This window comes from Vipera berus (assembly GCF_964194415.1).
Source record: "Vipera berus genome assembly, chromosome: 4".
Taxonomy (NCBI): domain Eukaryota; kingdom Metazoa; phylum Chordata; class Lepidosauria; order Squamata; family Viperidae; genus Vipera; species Vipera berus.
The window spans coordinates 86,371,446-86,389,014 of NC_138206.1; the positions used below are offsets into that span (position 1 = coordinate 86,371,446).

The 17,569-nt window shown below is 48.0% G+C and overlaps 1 protein-coding gene across 5 annotated transcripts in view; it reads right to left on the reverse strand.

The window, feature by feature from the left end:
• Positions 1–17,569, reverse strand: part of MGAT4A (alpha-1,3-mannosyl-glycoprotein 4-beta-N-acetylglucosaminyltransferase A) — a 95,611-nt gene that overhangs the window by 69,498 nt on the left and 8,544 nt on the right. For all 5 annotated transcript variants that reach the window (XM_081327638.1, XM_081327637.1, XM_081327636.1 and 2 more), the window contains one exon: positions 8,429–8,722. In XM_081327638.1, the coding sequence (XP_081183764.1) occupies positions 8,429–8,522 (94 nt within the window). In that variant the 5' untranslated portion in view covers positions 8,523–8,722. The remainder of the gene's footprint in view (positions 1–8,428; positions 8,723–17,569) is intronic.

Sequence of the window (17,569 nt, forward strand, 5' to 3'; positions counted from 1 at the left end):
GTTGCAATGTATGGCTGTGAAAGTTGAACCATAAGAAAGGCTGAGCACCAAAGAATTGAAGCCTTTGAACTATGGTGCTGTAGAAGACTCCTGCGAGTCCCTTGGACTGCAAGGTGATCAAACTGATCAGTCCTAGAGGAGATCAACCCTGATTGCTCTTTAGAAGGCCAGATCCTGAAGTTGAAACTCAAATACTTTGGCCACCTAATGAGAAGGAAGGACTCACTGGAGAAGAGCCTAATGCTGGAAAAGATTGAGGGCAAGAGAAGGGGACAACAGAGAATGAGGTGGCTGGATGGAGTCACTGAAGCAGTAGGCGTGAGCCTAAATGGACTACAGAAGATGATAGAGGACAGGAAGGCCTGGAGGAACGTTGTCCATGGGGTCACGATGGGTCAGACATGACTTCGCAACTAACAACAACATATTTGCCTTTAGACTAATAGATATATGCAAAATAAAAAGTAGAGCTCAAACTTCTATCACTGTAAATACATAAAAGTTTTAGAAAGTTAAAAAATATATTTTAACTGAGCTCTTTTCAGTACATTTCTGTACATGACATTGGTGCTTTTCAAGACAAAGTGCTCATACAGACCTGGTGTAGTACAGCATCATGGCTGAGGAGCAAGATTTGGATCAGAAGACTCAGGTGGAAGTTGAAGAGAACTCTATACAGGTAGTCTTTGACTCACAATGATTCATTTAGTGACCATTTAAAGATACAACATCACTGGAAAAAGTGACATGACTGTTTTTCATACTTACAGCTGTTGCAGCATCCCCATGGTCACATGATCAAAATTTGGACGCTTGGCAATTGGCATGTATTTATCATGGTTGCAATATCTCAGGGTCATGTGATCATCTTTTGGGACCTTCTGACAAGCAAAGTCAGTGGGGAAACGATATTCATAATTCATAACCCTATTACTAGCTCAACAACTGCACTGATTCACTTAACAACTATGGAAGAAAAGGTTATAAAATGAGGCAAAACTCATGTAACAACTGTCCAGTTTAGCAACAGAAATTATGAACTCAGTTGTGGTTGTAAATAGAGAACTACCTGTACAATCCACTGAGTTCTCTAACAAAAGTAGAAGATGCATGCAATTAATCTTCACATTCACCATGCTTTTTGCCCCATTCATATTCACCGTGCTTTTAGCATATTTAAAACATCTGTTAATTTAAAAGGAAATAAAGAGGAGGTTGCCATACTGATAAGCCCTAATCTCTAATATTTTATTGCAAGAATCTCTATGGAAACCAAGTAGGGTCCTTAAATTTTATTAGAGATGCTGAACTGTCTTCAAGTGTCCTTATAAGCCAAACCCCCCCCCCGAATAAAAGTACAGGTAACCTTTGGGTTACAATAGCAATTGGGAGCATGCAGCAATGGCAAAAACTTCAAGGACTGATCATAAGTATCACTTGTGCAGTGCTATTATAACTTTGGTCATTGAAGAAGTGGTCATAACCCGAGGACTATCTGCAAAGAGGGAAAGGATGGCACATTTTGAACCCATATCTTCTAGGGACCCAGTTTTGTGAAAAGGAAAGCATCTCTCCCAGCTACTCCTGAGAGTGTGATACAATATGTTCCTAATTTGAATGCTCTGCTTGAAGCAGTGTGATACATTTCCTCCCTCTCTCTCTCTCTATTATTCAGATACACATAGTGTGGGAAGGCTGGCTTAATCTACAATTTACTGTACAATAAAAATCAGTGACCCCTATTTCTTTCATAGTTCTATTCACATCCAACAAAGTTTAAGAAAAAAAGCTATTTCACTTTCAAGCATTCAACATACTACTTTCAGAAGAAATAGCATTCCTCTACAGTAGGAAACACAGGGAAAATGAATGAAAGCTGCAATCCTATATAGATTTGTTTAGAAATAACCTTGAACTCAGTAGGGCTTGCTGGCACAAGGTTAGATGGTAAGCCATAATGGATAATTTTGAAACAAGACTCCTGAAACCATGTCACCAATGGCAACTAGCCTTCCCTTGATATATCTTTATGAATTTTCAACTAACTGAAAAATAGAGAGATTTTTTTCTTGCTTTATACTACAGTGTAAGGAAAGTAAAGATATTTGACATCTCTTACATTGGTCAAAATAGATTTTCTACTTTCTAGAAATTGTAATGTTAAAAAGAAATAAAGTAAGAGTGATAACCATTAATAAAAAGGCACATTTACAATCTCCTGATTTTTCTGTTTTTGTATGCATCCATCCATCCATCCATTTAAATTTAGATATTTAACATATATAATTAACATGTCAAATATGCAATGAAGTATTTACTTTGCTTTTTAATCTGGCTAAATTCTGGAATTGCAAAAACTTGGAAGAAACAAAATCATTTCCAAAAAAATGTTACAATGAAAAAGACAAGAAGTATCCCATTTTTATACCTTAGAAGTGAACCATGTTGTACAAGCTAGGAATGGTACACTCTATTATTGGAAAGCCAGTATTAAATATATTTAATTCTTGATGGTTAACTATATCAAGGGGAATTTGCTTCTTCCTTTATTCTTAAAGTATCCTGTTTATGCTATTGGTTTTGTTATGTTTATATATTTTAATGCAGTCAATGGAGGGGAAATACACATTACTTATTGTAATAGTCAACCTTCATTGTAACAAGGAACATATATTTTCTCTTTATTAGCACTTAAGCCAACAATCAAGAATGAATTACTTATTCCTTATTTGTACTAAAGCAATTCCCTCCAAGACATTGTTGCCCCTAAGTTCTTGTGATGGTTTATATTTATTTGCAAATACTGTACTGATATCACAAAATGCAAAATCCCCACAGGTGAATTACACAAATCTTATTTATCTCCGAAGATTTGCATGGCAACAGTTAATAATACAATGCATTAGGACCACATTTAAGAACACCAATTTGAACATATTAGCTTACTGTAATGGTTACTCTTATAAACTCTTCTATAAATAAGATTCTGGAAGAATTGATTCAGGCAACAGCACATATAATTGTCATAAAAAATATGAAACCTTTCTTTATGAATTGGTCAATATTGATAATTTTAAAAAACACAATTTTCTTTACAAGAATATTGTCTATCATCTTTGTAGCTACTAGCTCATGTTAAAGAAAAGAAAATAGATCATAAAAATATTCTCCTACATTCATTGTAGTTCAGGATGGAATTAAGTATTACAATCTTATGTGGATTTTTAAAAAATTGTATACAGCTATGGTGTAGAATAAGAGCTAAAACAGTAATTGGTATATTTCCATTAAAGTTTATCAGAAAGTATTGAGCATAATTCATATAGTAATACTTCCTTACAATTTTATATAGTCTTTGCCTATTTTGCCAAACATTGATTGGAACCATGTGGGGCAGTGGTTAGAATACAGTATTACAGACTAACTCTTTTCCACAACCAGGAGTTCAATCCTGACTCAGTCATGATTGACTCAGCCTTCCATACTTCTGAGGTTAGTAAAGTGTTGGGGATAAAATTACATCATTGTAAACTGCTCAGACAGTGCTGTAAAGCAGGGCTTTTCAACTTTCTCACCCATTGTACCACTTTTAGGATAAGGCACTCTCCGAGTACCACCAGTCACCCAGCAAGGTGTCAAAAACGTGACCAAAAAGAAAAGAGAAAAAAAATGATAAAGTACAGGTAGTCCTCAACTTACAATTCACTTAGTGACTGTTTGAAGTTACGATGGCACTGAAAGTGACTTATGACCATTTTTCACACTTATGACTGTTGCAACATCCCCAGGGTCATGTGATTTACATTTGGATGCTTGGCAACTGATTCATACTTATGACAGTTACAGTGTCCCAGAGTCATGTGATCACCTTTTGCAACTTTTTGACAAGCGAAGTCAATGGCCGGGGGGGGGGGCAGCTCATTACTCAGGTTGCAGGGTGCCTGTATGGGGGGAATCCATGGGTCTCTGGTGGAGGTGGGTGGGACTGGGGTGGGTGCCCTCCTTCCCTCCCTCTTTCTCTCCCATTGTCCCTTCCTTCCTTCTTTCCTTCCTTTCTTACCTCCTTCTTTGTTCCTTCCTCCTTCCCTTCCTCCCTTCCATTGTCCCTCCCTCCCTCAGGTTGCAGGGTGCCTGTGTGTGTGTGAATGGGAATCCCTGGGTCTGTGGTGGAGTGGGGTGGGACTGGGGTAGGTGCCCTCCTTCCCTCCCTCTCTCCCATTGTCCTTCTTTCCTTCCTTTCTTACCTCCTTTGTCCCTTCCTTCCTTCCCTCCCTCCCATTGTCCAGTGCTACGCCACACAGACCCCAGCCTGGAGAAAATCACGGGACTGGAGAAAATCACGGCCCTCCCTGTGTGCGCGCAGAGGCAGAGGAGAGTGCCACCTTTAGGACATGACAATATTCAAATACCACCAGTGGCTTAGCAAGGTGTCAAAAACTTTATTGACCAAACAAAAACAGGAAAAAAGTGAACCAATTTACTTAGCGAGGTGTCAAAAACTTTATTGACCAAACAAAAACAGGAAAAAAGTGAACCAATTTACCACACTTTTAATGGGAAACTTGTGGCTGCTTCTCTGCCATTAATCTTTGCAGTCGTGGCTGGAGAGTGCTTACTGACAGAATTAAGTCAGGCTCCAGCTGAAGGCAATTCCTTTCCTTAGTTTTTATACATGTTGAGGAAGAAAATGCCTTCTCACACAAGTATGTGGAACCAAATGGCAGTAATGCTGTGATAGCCTTTCCTCCAACTTCCGGGTATAGTTTTGCAGCCTGGCTCCAGAACTCAGTCAGTGTTTTTTCATTGAAAAGTTCCTTCAAACTGTGGTTTGATATCAATTCCAGAAGTGCCTCTTGCTCTGGAGAGGAAAGGTCAGAGTTCTGAACATCGGCCATGGTGAAGGGTGATACAACTCAGCAGTGCTTTTTTTGTAAAAGAAAAAGGTGCCGGAACTCATACACGTCATACAACCTGCCTTGCCTACCCTACAAGGTTCCATCCAAAAAAGGTGCTGGAATACAACGCAAACTCTGTGTGCAATTTTTCTAAACGATTCTTGATGGCTGTTTCAATGCCCTCAGTGTCAACAATAGAATTTAGTTCAATAAACTCTGACACATTGGGAAATGAGGCAATATTCTTTTTTTCTACTTGTCCTATCCACAGGGAGATTTTTTTGTGGAAGGCACAAACTTTGTCTTCCATAACAAACACGTTATGACCATGGCCCTGCAGCGACCGATTACGTTTATTTAGCCTTTTAAATATGTCAGCCAAATAGGCAAGGCAGGATACCCAAAAGACATTTTGAAACTTTTCTGCTAGGGGTGATGAAACATTTGTCAGGAACAGGTGCGTTTCATCTCATAGTTTGAATAATCTTGATAATGTTTTACCTCTTGACAACCAATGTACTTCTATAAGAAAGAGAAGAGTGATGTGCTCAGAATCCAAATCCTTGCATAATTGCCGGAATAAACTTCCATTCAATGGCCAGCTTTTGATGAAATTTATTATTTTTGCAGCATCTGCCAAAGTCTCATGTAACACTGGGCTCATCCATTTAGCAGCAAGTGCATATCTATGCAAGATGCAATGATTTGAAACAATGGAGCTGTTTCTTGCCTTAGCTTGTGCTACCACCCCTGAAGTTCTTCCTGTAAGAGCTGCTGCACCATCAGAACAAATTCCTACACACCAAGTCCATAATATTCCATATTCAGTGAAAAAAATGTCAATTATTGTGAATATTTCTTCCCCAGTTGTTCTGCCCAATAGTGCACGGCAAAATAATACGTGTTTTAATATATCGTCCGAATCAGAAACACGCACAAAGACAATTAATTGCGTCTCACCAGTGACGTTAGTGTTTTCATCCAATTGAAATGCAAATTTTTCTGCTGCTGTGATTTTTTCCACCACTTGTTAGATAACATCTTTGGCCGTATCTTGCATTCGTCTTTGGACGGTGTTATCAGAACATGGAATATGACAAATAGCAGCAATCATTTTTCCATCAAAGAGAATTGAGGAAATTGCAATGGCAGAGGGAATCACGACTTCTTCCACGATTGTGTGAGGCTTATTTTGTTTAGCTGCTATCAAGGACATTTGGTAAGATGCTTCCAGACATTTTTTGGAGATGGTAGTGGACCTTGAAAGTAGCACGGCGTTTTATAAATTCATCTCTCTTCTTCACAAAAAATGCTACTGGCTTTTCAGTGTGCTTTTTATGTTTTGTCATAACCCTTTCAACATATTCTGATTTGATATTGTTTTTTAGCCAAAATGTTTGTCTGAAAGTACTTTTTTAACTATCCTGAATTTCTCACTTTAGTTTTGGATATTCTGAGTATTTGAATGCCAATTCTTTTGTTCTGTTTAATGACTGCAATAAAGTTAAGATAATGATAATGATAATGCAACCCAGAAGGGTGCAGTATGTTGAGAAATATTGAGAAGAATAACACTTTGATTCAACTGATCAAGGAGAGTATTTATAGCTAAGGGGTCCTTGCTGCTCTCTGAACTTGGTTGTTTTCTTGCAGATTTTCATTACCCAAATTATGAAACATCAGCAGTGCTAGTAGGGAATGGGTTTTGCTGTTAATTTCTATTTTTGTAGTGGGTTGCCCTGTTAGTATAGGGAGGAGTGATTTTAAAGGTTTTTTGTTTCTTTGCAACAAAGCTCAGAGAGCGCTATGCTTTGATTCAAATTGGCAGAAATTTGCTATGAAAAGTAAAGTAATTAAAATTTGGGAGCCAAGGATCTTAATGTGTAACATATTACAACTGACAGGAAGAAATAAGAAATCAAATAGATCGAGATTAAAAGAGATTATAACTGCTTGAAAACTAGCTAATCAAGGAAATTACAATTAAGCAGATTCAAACAAGAGAGACAATGCATGTAGTGAAGATGTCAGGGTAGATCTCACTAGAAAGGGAATTCTAATGGAAAACATCCTTAGAAGTCCACTTTTCTCTCCATTATCAGATGTGTATAATGGCAGAGGAGTTTGCTGCAAAGATGAAGTCTCCAGAAGTCTCCCTTCTGCCTTGCTCTGTCCACCTGGAGACCTCCCCTCCAAGAAGAACATCTGTAATGTCAAAGCCCTTCCCTTCCCTCCCTCCCCTCTCTCCTTCCCTTCCTTCCCTCCTATCTCTCTCTCCCTCCCATCTCTCTCTCCCATCTCTCCCTCCTTCCCCTCCCCTCCTCCCTCCCTTCCCTCCCTTCCTTCTCTAGGAGCTTGAAAGCAAGCTGAAACCAAGTGAAGGAGATTGCAGAAGCACGAGATCGGCGTTTCTCAGCATGCGCCGATTCGCACTCCTAGCAATCTCCCTCACTTTCCACTTGCGGAGGTCGGGGCCAGTCGTACGGAGTCGCCAGAGCTCCTGGCGGGTCGGTGCAATGCCATGCACCCAGGTGACCACATACAGGGCCACTGATCAGCTGATGACTCCGTATGGCCAGCCCCGACCTCCAACAGGCTCCAGTTGGCGCCAGCTGTACGGAGTTGACAACAGTGGGGGGGAGGGAGTCAGGCGGGTGCATTTTTCCCTCCACACCCACGTTCTGATGGCTTCACCTGCCTTGGCGCGCATCAGGGAAAAAAAGTGGGCCTCGATTCCCACCTGCAGTTGCGGGATGAGTCCTCGGGGAGGGCGCGCGCCATCTGGCCGCTTTGCTTTCCCCTCCATACAGCTGGGCACATCGGGAAGAGGAGAAGGGGAAAACCCTCAAGCCCCGGGAGGAAGGCAATGTGAGGGCTGTGAGGGGTATTGCAAGCTCGCGGGGGGGGGGGGAGGAAAAGAAGATGGACACCCTGCTGAGGGAGTGGAGGTCTCTGTCCCCTTCAGGCTCGCACTTGCTTCTGGGGGAAGGATGTCACGGTTGCTACATAATGAGACCCAGGGGAGGGCGGGGCCTCGCTCTGTCCTTGCGCTCTTAACACGCCCTGGTAGGTTCCTGCAGACTGCTGGCAAGCAGCATGTTTTCCGGCAGCAAGTGAGCTGGGAAGGAGCGGGGGGGGGGGAGATGGGGGGGAGGAAGGTGACGCCGAGTACCACCAGCCAGGTGCTTGCATACCACCAGTGGTACGTGTACTACTGGTTGAAAAGCCCTGCTGTAAAGCACTGTGAAGCAGTCTAAGTGTTATTGCTATATATCTAGAGAAAACTCTAAGCTATGGATCGGCAAGGAGACTATTTCCTTCTAAATTTAAACTTTAGATTTTATTTTTTTAGATGCAAACAAGCACTGTACCTTTACTGTTTTCTGCTGATCCTGAACTTTAAGTAGCCTTGTTCTCTGAAAAAAATGTCATTATACTGCTTCTTGTAGTCTAAACATCTAAAAGGAAGTTTTCAAATGTATTTATATTGGTTTTCCTTTTTCCCCTCTCTTTTCATAAAAGATATTACTTACCTTTTCCATTCTGCCATGCTGTGTACCATGATAAACTGAGAAAAGATGTGATGAAAATCAATGCAGTGGCCACAGTTCCATTTCGGAGCCTCATCTCATTTCAACATCACACTGTTTAGATTTGACCAAGATTCCACATTCAAATTTTGTGGCTTAAAGACCAAATATTCCAATGAACGCTGTTTAGCCAGTAGTAGACAGTTGCACAGTCATTCCTAATCATTGTAAAGACATTGTATTACTGAAGGTTTTGTTGTTGTAGAAGGAAGTTGTCATTCTTTAATCTGTTATGTTCTGTGAACAAACAATAGTAATTTCAGAATGAGACTGTACATGAGATATCAACAGTAAATCAAATGCAGTATATTACTTTTAAGAGACAAAACTCTGAATAATTACCTATACAGATTCTTGGTCCTGCCAAAAATTTACTCAATTGCTCATATCAGTATGTTGCCAGGCCCAAAATAAGTGCCAATAGTATCCATTAAAGTGATAATCCTCACTATAGTCTTCTCCTCACACAATGCTTCAGATATTGCCTCAAGTGATCATGTAGACAGAGGACATTGAGTCTCAGTCCCTTTTACCACACTAGTGCTCTCACTGGCTTTATGTTCAGAGGCAGCATCTGATTGGGCCAGCTTGCTATTAGCATAACAAAAGAGGGGTTTTTTGTTAACTGCATGATGCACAGCTGCACCTTAACAGGCAAGCTAGTATAGTTCTTGCCACAGCAGGCATGGAAATAATACAGTAGTGACCAGGAGAACATGTCTGCTATGGCAAGAACTATACTAGCTTGCCTGTTACAGTAGTGACCAGGAGAACATGTCTGCTGTGGCAATAACTATACTAGCTTGCCTGTTAAGGTGCAGCTGTGCATCATGCAGTTAACAAAAAACCCCTCTTTTGTTCTGCTAATAGCAAGCTGGCCCAATCAGATGCTGCCTCTGAACATAAAGCCAGTGAGAGCACTAGTGTGGTAAAAGGAACCGGAGGCAACATCTGATTGGACCAGCTTACTGACAAGATTTTTTTAAAAGGCTGGTTTGGTTTTTTTAACATATGCAATGAATAGCCAGGGCATCAATTGAACAGCTGCAGGAATACTTAATTGGGGAATCTCCCCAGAACGTATGTCCCATGATCTAATCTTAGCATCACTTGGATATCCTCAAACATGGTATTTTCTCTTATCCTCAAGACTGCTTTTCCCCCCTTTTTCTAAGGGTCTGAATTATTTCCAAATTGTAAGTTTTATATTTTAGTATAGCAAAGTAAATAAAACACTTTGAACACTTGCATTTTACTTAGAAAGGGATTGTATCTAAATCTGTAGATTTCATTATTTTGTAAACATTCACACTTTTGCAGTCTAAGTCATTGTTTAAACATTCATTTAAGTATGACTGTGATGCTTAGCATTTTGTCAGATATTCAGAATGAAGCTTGTTATGTAAACACAATGTTGAGACCTCCTAATAAATTAATAATTTCAATTTTAAATAAGATTATGGGGAAACAATCATGAAAAACATTAAGAAAATAAAATGAACATGAGAATCCAGTACAAGTAAAACAACATCTTTTCTGTCTCTGTGCATTAAAGTGGTAATGGAGTGCTTTAATAAACACAAATGTGCATGCCTTCCTGATGACACTGTTCCCCACCTATTGCTTAAGGCTCCTATATTACACTATTCTGCATTTTTTTTGGGGGGGGAACATTCTCTACCCCCTATCCCAAGTATATACTTGAGTATAAGCCGAATTTTTCAGCCCACTTTTTGGGCTGAAAAACTCCACTTCGGCTTATACTCCAGTCAACAAAAAAAAAAGAACTGTCCCTTCGTTCGGAACAGGCTGCTGAGAGAAGCTGCCTCGCCTGCTGCTGTTGTGACTCAGGGCCAGCCTGTGGGTCCGACAGCCGGCTCTGATGTATCGGATGACTCTGAGGGGGAGGAGGGAAACGAACCGGCTGATGATGGTTTGGAGGAGGGAAACGAACCGGCTGATGATGGTTTGGAGGCTTTGCAGAGTCCTCAGCCGGGGACCTCTTCTCAGCTGCGTGAGCCCGAGAGTGCGGAGGAAGATGACCCACAGCTGGCCCTGTTCAAGGACGCCCGACGCAGGAGGCAGTCAAGCAGGAACAAACAAAGAAAGGCTGCAGGACTCCTCGGGAGGAGGCACAGGGAGACCACGCCCTGAGCTCTCTATAAAAGGAGTGTTTGGGGAGGGGCTGGTTGCTGAAAGCAACTTTTCCGCTTGAGAAGACAAGCTCTAGTGTTTTTGTTAACTGCGTAATTAAATCTTGGCAGAAGCCTTTTAGCCTTGGACGCTTTCCAGTCTCTTCCTTTTGAATAGGGGTTGCGAGAAGAGGGCTGGTTCAGAACAGTTTGCTTTCAGCCACCCACCCCTTATTACTTCGATGGAGCAGCTTCTTGCCGAGAATGCCCAGCTCAACCAGCAACTCACCTTGCTGGCCACTCAGGTGGCACAACTGCAGGCTCAGGTACATGCTGCCCCCCCACCCAGGAGGAAATGTCAGATAGCTATGCCGGATAAATTTGCTGGTAAACCAGAACTGTTTCCTGCCTTCCTGGGACAATGCCAGCTTTATATCAGCGTGAGAGCAGCTGATTTCCCCACTGACCGAGATAAGGTGGGATTCGTGTTGAGCCTTCTGTCGGGAGATGCAGCTCGTTGGGGCACGCCTCTGTTGGCACAGCCTAGCCCTTTGTTGGATAACTTTGGGGGGTTTTGTGACCATATGCGCCTCATGTACGAGGACCCGATTAAGGCGCAGACTGCCACCCGACGCCTGAAAGCTTTGAGGCAGGGTCAGCGCCCTCTACAGGCCTATATCAGCGATTTCCGGCTGCTTAGCCAGGATTCCGCCTGGAATGAGGCTGCGCTCGTGGATGCCTTTCAGGATGGCTTGTCAGAGGAGATGTTGGATGAGCTGGCCCGCGTGGACATTCCCTCAGACCTGAATGGGCTGATCCATCTTTGTCTGCGGATCGATGCCCGGCTGCAGCAGCGTAAGAGTCGCCGTGCCACCCCACAGACCCCTGCCGCCCCTGTTGTGCGTGAGCCCCCAGTCCAGAGGGAGGAGCCAATGGAGCTGGGTGCCGCCAGGTCCCGTCTATCGGTGACGGAAATGGACAGACGACGATCGGAGGGGTTGTGTTTTTACTGTGGGGACCCTGGACATTTGGCTGCTTCTTGCCCGAAGAAGCGTCAGCGGGCGTCAGTGACCAAGCCGGCCCTGAGAAAGTCCCCTGCTTTGCTGTCGGGAAACGGCCCGAGCCCGATCTAGACGGTGTGATAGATCGGGCGAACCACAACGGCCACGCCGAGCGACGCCGTTCCGACGGTGCCTGTGAACCTCCACGGCATTTGATTTTGGAGGCACGACTGATCCTTCCTGGCAAGCCAGAGGGGATTCCGGTCCATGCCTTAATTGACTCTGGGGCTACCACTAACTTTATGGATTCGGCCTTTGTGGCCAAATGGGCTGTTCCCCAGTGTCCAGTGGATCCGCCCATGCTTGTGGAGACCATCGATGGTCGAGTGCTCCTGTCCGGGCCTATTACGGCCGCCACGCAACCCGTGTGTATGGCCATCAGTACCCATGTGGAGGCCATTCAGTTCTACGTCACTTCGGATCTGCACTTCCCCGTGGTCTTGGGACTGGCGTGGCTCCGGGCGCATGATCCACAGATCTATTGGTCTCAGAACTTGGTCACCTTCCCAAGTTTGCAGTGCGTGGACCACACCCGCCATATCTGTGCCGGCCAGGTGGAGGGTTCCCCAGGGGTTTCCTTGCCTCCCGAACTGTCCGACTTTGCTGACGTGTTCAGTGAGTCAGAGGCGGACCAATTACCCCCGCACAGGCCCTACGACTGCTCCATTGACCTAGTCCCTGATGCGCCTCTCCCAGTGGGGCGTTTGTACTCCATGTCGGAGCCCGAGTTGGCTGCATTGCGGGACTTCCTGACAAAGAACTTGGCTCGTGGTTTCATCCGGCCCTCGTCCTCGCCAGTGTCTGCGCCCGTGCTCTTCGTCAAAAAGAAGTCGGGCGAGTTACGACTTTGCTGTGACTACCGGAAACTCAATGCCATCACGGTGCGTAACCGCTACCCGCTGCCCCTCATCCCCGAGCTCTTGGACCGACTCCGGGAGGCTAAGATCTTCACGAAACTGGACCTGCGTGGAGCTTACAACCTCGTCAGGGTTCGGCCGGGTGATGAGTGGAAGACGGCGTTTGGTACTCGCTATGGACATTTCGAGTACACGGTGATGCCGTTTGGCCTGACCAACGCCCCCGCTGTGTTTCAGCATTTTATGAACGACATCTTTCGGGATCTGTTGGACCAGTTTGTTGTGATTTACCTGGACGACATCCTGATTTACTCCCCGTCGCGTGAAGCGCATCATCAGCATCTCCGTCAGGTCCTGCAGCGCCTCCGGAAACATCGGCTGTTTGCCAAGTTGGAGAAGTGCCAGTTCTACCAGGTGACCATTGATTTCTTGGGCCACCGCATTTCTCCTGAGGGCATCGCCATGGAACCGAGTAAAGTTGAGTCGTTGCAGAGTTGGCAACCCCCGCGTCGCGTGAAGGATGTTCAGCGACTTCTTGGATTTGCCAACTACTATCGGACATTCATCCCTGGCTTTGCTGCCTTGACAGCCCCCCTCACCCGGCTCCTGCAGAAGAAGACTCGGTTCCAGTGGAACGCCCCCGAACAACAGGCGTTCCAAGCTTTGAAGGACGCCTTCATGAAGGAGCCCATCTTGAAGCATCCTGACCCGCAACGGCCGTTTGTCGTGGAGGCGGACGCCTCCGACATTGCCATTGGGGCCGTGTTACTCCAGGCAGCGACGCCCAACGGTACCCTTTTCCCTTGCGCGTATCACTCTCGGAAATTGAACCCCTCGGAGCGCAACTATACCATCTGGGAGAAGGAGCTGCTGGCCATCAAGGCGGCGTTCGAGGCTTGGAGGCATCATCTGGAGGGGGCGCGGCATCAGATCGAGGTCCGGACGGACCACAAGAATCTGGAAAGCTTGCAGACCGCTCGGAATTTGAACCAACGCCAGTGTTGTGACTCAGGGCCAGCCTGTGGGTCCGACAGCCGGCTCCGATGTATCGGAGGACTCAGATGTGGGGGAGGAGGGAAACGAACCGGCTGATGATGATGATTTGGAGGCTTTGCAGAGTCCTCAGCCGGGGACCTCTTCTCAGCTGTGTGAGCCCGAGAGTGCGGAGGATGATGACCCACAGCTGGCCCTGTTCAAGGACGCCCGACGCAGGAGGCAGACGAGCAGGGACAAACAAAGAAAGACTATGGGACTCCTCGGGAGGAGGCACAGGGAGACCACGCCCTGAGCTCTCTATAAAAGAAGTGTTTGGGGAGGGGCTGGTTGCTGAAAGCAACTTTTCCGCTTGAGAAGACAAGCTCTTGTGTTTTTGTTAACTACGTAATTAAATCTTGGCAGAAGCCTTTTAGCCTTGGACGCTTTCCAGACTCTTCTTTTAATTAGGGGTTACGAGAAGAGGGCTGGTTCAGAACAGCCAGATCCGGTGGTCCCTCTTCTTTGCGAGGTTTGACTTCCGGGTGCGGTACATACCAAGCGGGCACAACCAGAGAGCGGATGCTCTGTCCAGGAAGCCCGAGTACACCCGAGTGGAAGACAAGCTTCCGCCCAGGACAGTGATCCCCGTCGAGTCTTTTGCTGCGGTGCGGGAGCCGGTGGATATACGGGCTCGGATCCGGGAGGCGCAGCAGCAGGAGGCGTGGGTGGCTCAGCGGAAGGAAGAGGTGGGGCCAGATTCGCCTTGGTCGGTCACGGATGGACTCCTGTATTATCGTGACCGGCTCTATGTTCCAGGAGGGCCACTCAGGGGACTCGTCCTCAGCCAATGTCATGATAACCCGGCTGCGGGGCATTTTGGCCTGTTCAAGACTCTGAACCTGGTCTCCCGTACCTTCTGGTGGCCCCGAGTCCGACACGATGTCCAGTCTTATGTCACCTCCTGCGTCCCATGCAGGCAGGCCAAGTCAGCGACAGGGGCCCCGCCTGGTTTACTGCAGCCTTTGCCAACGCCCAAGAGACCCTGGGGGGCTGTGTCCATGGACTTTCTGACGGATCTACCCCCATCCTCCGGCTTCACGACAGTGTTTGTGGTGGTGGACATGTTGACCAAGATGGCGCACTTCATCCCCTGTCGCGGCTTACCGTCAGCTCGCGCCACTAGTCGCATGTTCATCCAACAGGTGTTCCGGCTGCACGGCCTTCCCGATAGAGTCGTCTCCGATAGGGGGGCCCAGTTTACAGCCCGCTTCTGGCAGGAGTTGATGCGGGCGTTGGACATTAAGGTTTGCCTCTCGTCCGCGCATCATCCTCAGACCGACGGGGGTACCGAGAAGGTCATCGGCATCTTAGAGCAGTATCTGCGCTGCTACGTTAACCTGCAGCAGGACAATTGGGTGGACTATTTGGCCATAGCCGAGTTTGCCTTTAACAACTCGCAGCACACCTCCACGCAGATGACACCGTTCTTGGCCAACGTGGGTTATCACCCCCGGTTTTTCCCCCTTTCTCCCGTGGACTCACCGGAGCCGGCAGCGAACGAATTCATGGCGGAGTTACAGGCAATCCATCGGTTGGTGCGACGGCAGCTGGAGAAGGCCAAGGCCGACTACAAGAGGTTCGCCGATCGGTCGAGAAGGGATACGCCTCCACTATCGGTGGGGGATCGGGTCTGGCTGTCCACCAGGAACCTGCCATCCGCTCGGCCGGTGAGGAAGCTGGACCACCGTTACCTTGGACCGTTCCCAGTCGAGGCCGTCATCAACCCGGTCGCCTATCGTTTAACTCTGCCACGTTCCCTGCGCGTGCACCCCGTCTTCCATCGGTCCTTGCTGGTCCCCGAACAACCGGCCTGTCCACTTCGCCAGGCGGAACCTCCACCATCAGGAACTCGTGATGGAGGCAGCACCCCCGAGTACGAGGTCGCCAGCATCAGGGATTCCCGCTGGCTGAAAGGTCGCTTCCAGTACCTGATCGAGTGGAAAGGGTACGGGCCGGAGGACTTCACATGGGAAGACGCGACCGCCGTTCATGCCCCTGCATTGGTGACTGCTTTTCACGAACAGTTTCCATCCCGACCGCATCCGGATCGGCAGACCCGGGGGAAGGGCCCTGCGGTGCGGGATAGTGTTGTGACTCAGGGCCAGCCTGTGGGTCCGACAGCCGGCTCTGATGTATCGGATGACTCTGAGGGGGAGGAGGGAAACGAACCGGCTGATGATGGTTTGGAGGAGGGAAACGAACCGGCTGATGATGGTTTGGAGGCTTTGCAGAGTCCTCAGCCGGGGACCTCTTCTCAGCTGCGTGAGCCCGAGAGTGCGGAGGAAGATGACCCACAGCTGGCCCTGTTCAAGGACGCCCGACGCAGGAGGCAGTCAAGCAGGAACAAACAAAGAAAGGCTGCAGGACTCCTCGGGAGGAGGCACAGGGAGACCACGCCCTGAGCTCTCTATAAAAGGAGTGTTTGGGGAGGGGCTGGTTGCTGAAAGCAACTTTTCCGCTTGAGAAGACAAGCTCTAGTGTTTTTGTTAACTGCGTAATTAAATCTTGGCAGAAGCCTTTTAGCCTTGGACGCTTTCCAGTCTCTTCCTTTTGAATAGGGGTTGCGAGAAGAGGGCTGGTTCAGAACAGCTGCGCCCCCAACAACCGCCGCTGCCGCTTTCCCCCATCGCTCACCCGCTGCCCCCGAAAATGCCGCTGCCGCTTTTCCCCCCCCCATCGCTCACCCGCTGCCCCCGAAAATGCCGCTGCCGCTTTTCCCCCCCATCGCTCACCCGCTGCCCCCGAAAATGCCGCTGCCGCTTTCCCCCCCCATCGCTCACCCGCTGCCCCCGAAAATGCCGCTGCCGCTTTTCCCCCCCCATCGCTCACTCGCTGCTCCCGAAAATGCCGCTGCCGCTTTCCCACCCATCGCTCACCCGCTGCCCCCGAAAATGCCGCTGTCGCTTTCCACCCCCATCGCTCACCCGTGCCGCCTCGAAAATGCCGCTGCCGTTTTTCCCCCCCCATCGCTCACCCGTGCTTTCCCCCCCCATCGCTCACCCGTGCTTTCCCCCCCCATCGCTCACCCGTGCTTTCCCCCCCCATCGCTCACCCGTGCTTTCTCTCCCCATCGCTCACCCGTGCTTTCTCTCCCCATCGCTCACCCGTGCTTTCTCTCCCCATCGCTCACCCGTGCTTTCTCTCCCCATCGCTCACCCGTGCTTTCCCCCCCATCGCTCACCCGTGCTTTCTCTCCCCATCGCTCACCCGTGCCACCCCGAAAATGCCGCTGCCGCTCGCCCGCTTGCTCGCTTCCTCGCCCGGGGACCAGCACCAGCCAGCCAGCCCGCCGGCGAGAAGCCCGGCCCGGAGGTGAGGGGAGGGAGCGGAGTCGCTCACCCGTGCTTTCTCTCCCCATCGGTCACCCGTGCTTTCTCTCCCCATCGGTCACCCGTGCTTTCTCTCCCCATCGCTCACCCGTGCTTTCTCTCCCCATCGCTCACCCGTGCATTCTCTCCCCATCGCTCACCTGTGCCGCCCCGAAAATGCCGCTGCCGCTCGCCCGCTTGCTCGCTTCCTCGCCCGGGGACCAGCACCAGCCAGCCAGCCCGCCGGCGAGAAGCCCGGCCCGGAGGTGAGGGGAGGGAGCGGAGTCGCTCACCCGTGCTTTCTCTCCCCATCGCTCACCCGTGCTTTCTCTCCCCATCGCTCACCCGTGCTTTCTCTCCCCATCGCTCACCCGTGCTTTCTCTCCCCATCGCTCACCCGTGCTTTCTCTCCCCATCAAAGATCCTTGGAAGTAATGGTTGGAAAAGTTTGCAAGTCTTTGGGAAAGTTCAAGAAGTGAAAGGAATACCCTCCTCTTGAAAGACCAGATAAGGCAGACAGGGAGATGAAGAGTTCAACCGAGTTTCCTCTTTTGTTCAGGCATCTGCACCCGCTGCTTTTAAACTCGCCGGGCGCTGCAACCCGTTTTCCCCGGCGAGTTTTCCCTACCTGGCCCCTGCAGAATCGCGGCGCCGCCCCCGGAGAAGCCTACCCCGAGGCTGCGGCCGATTT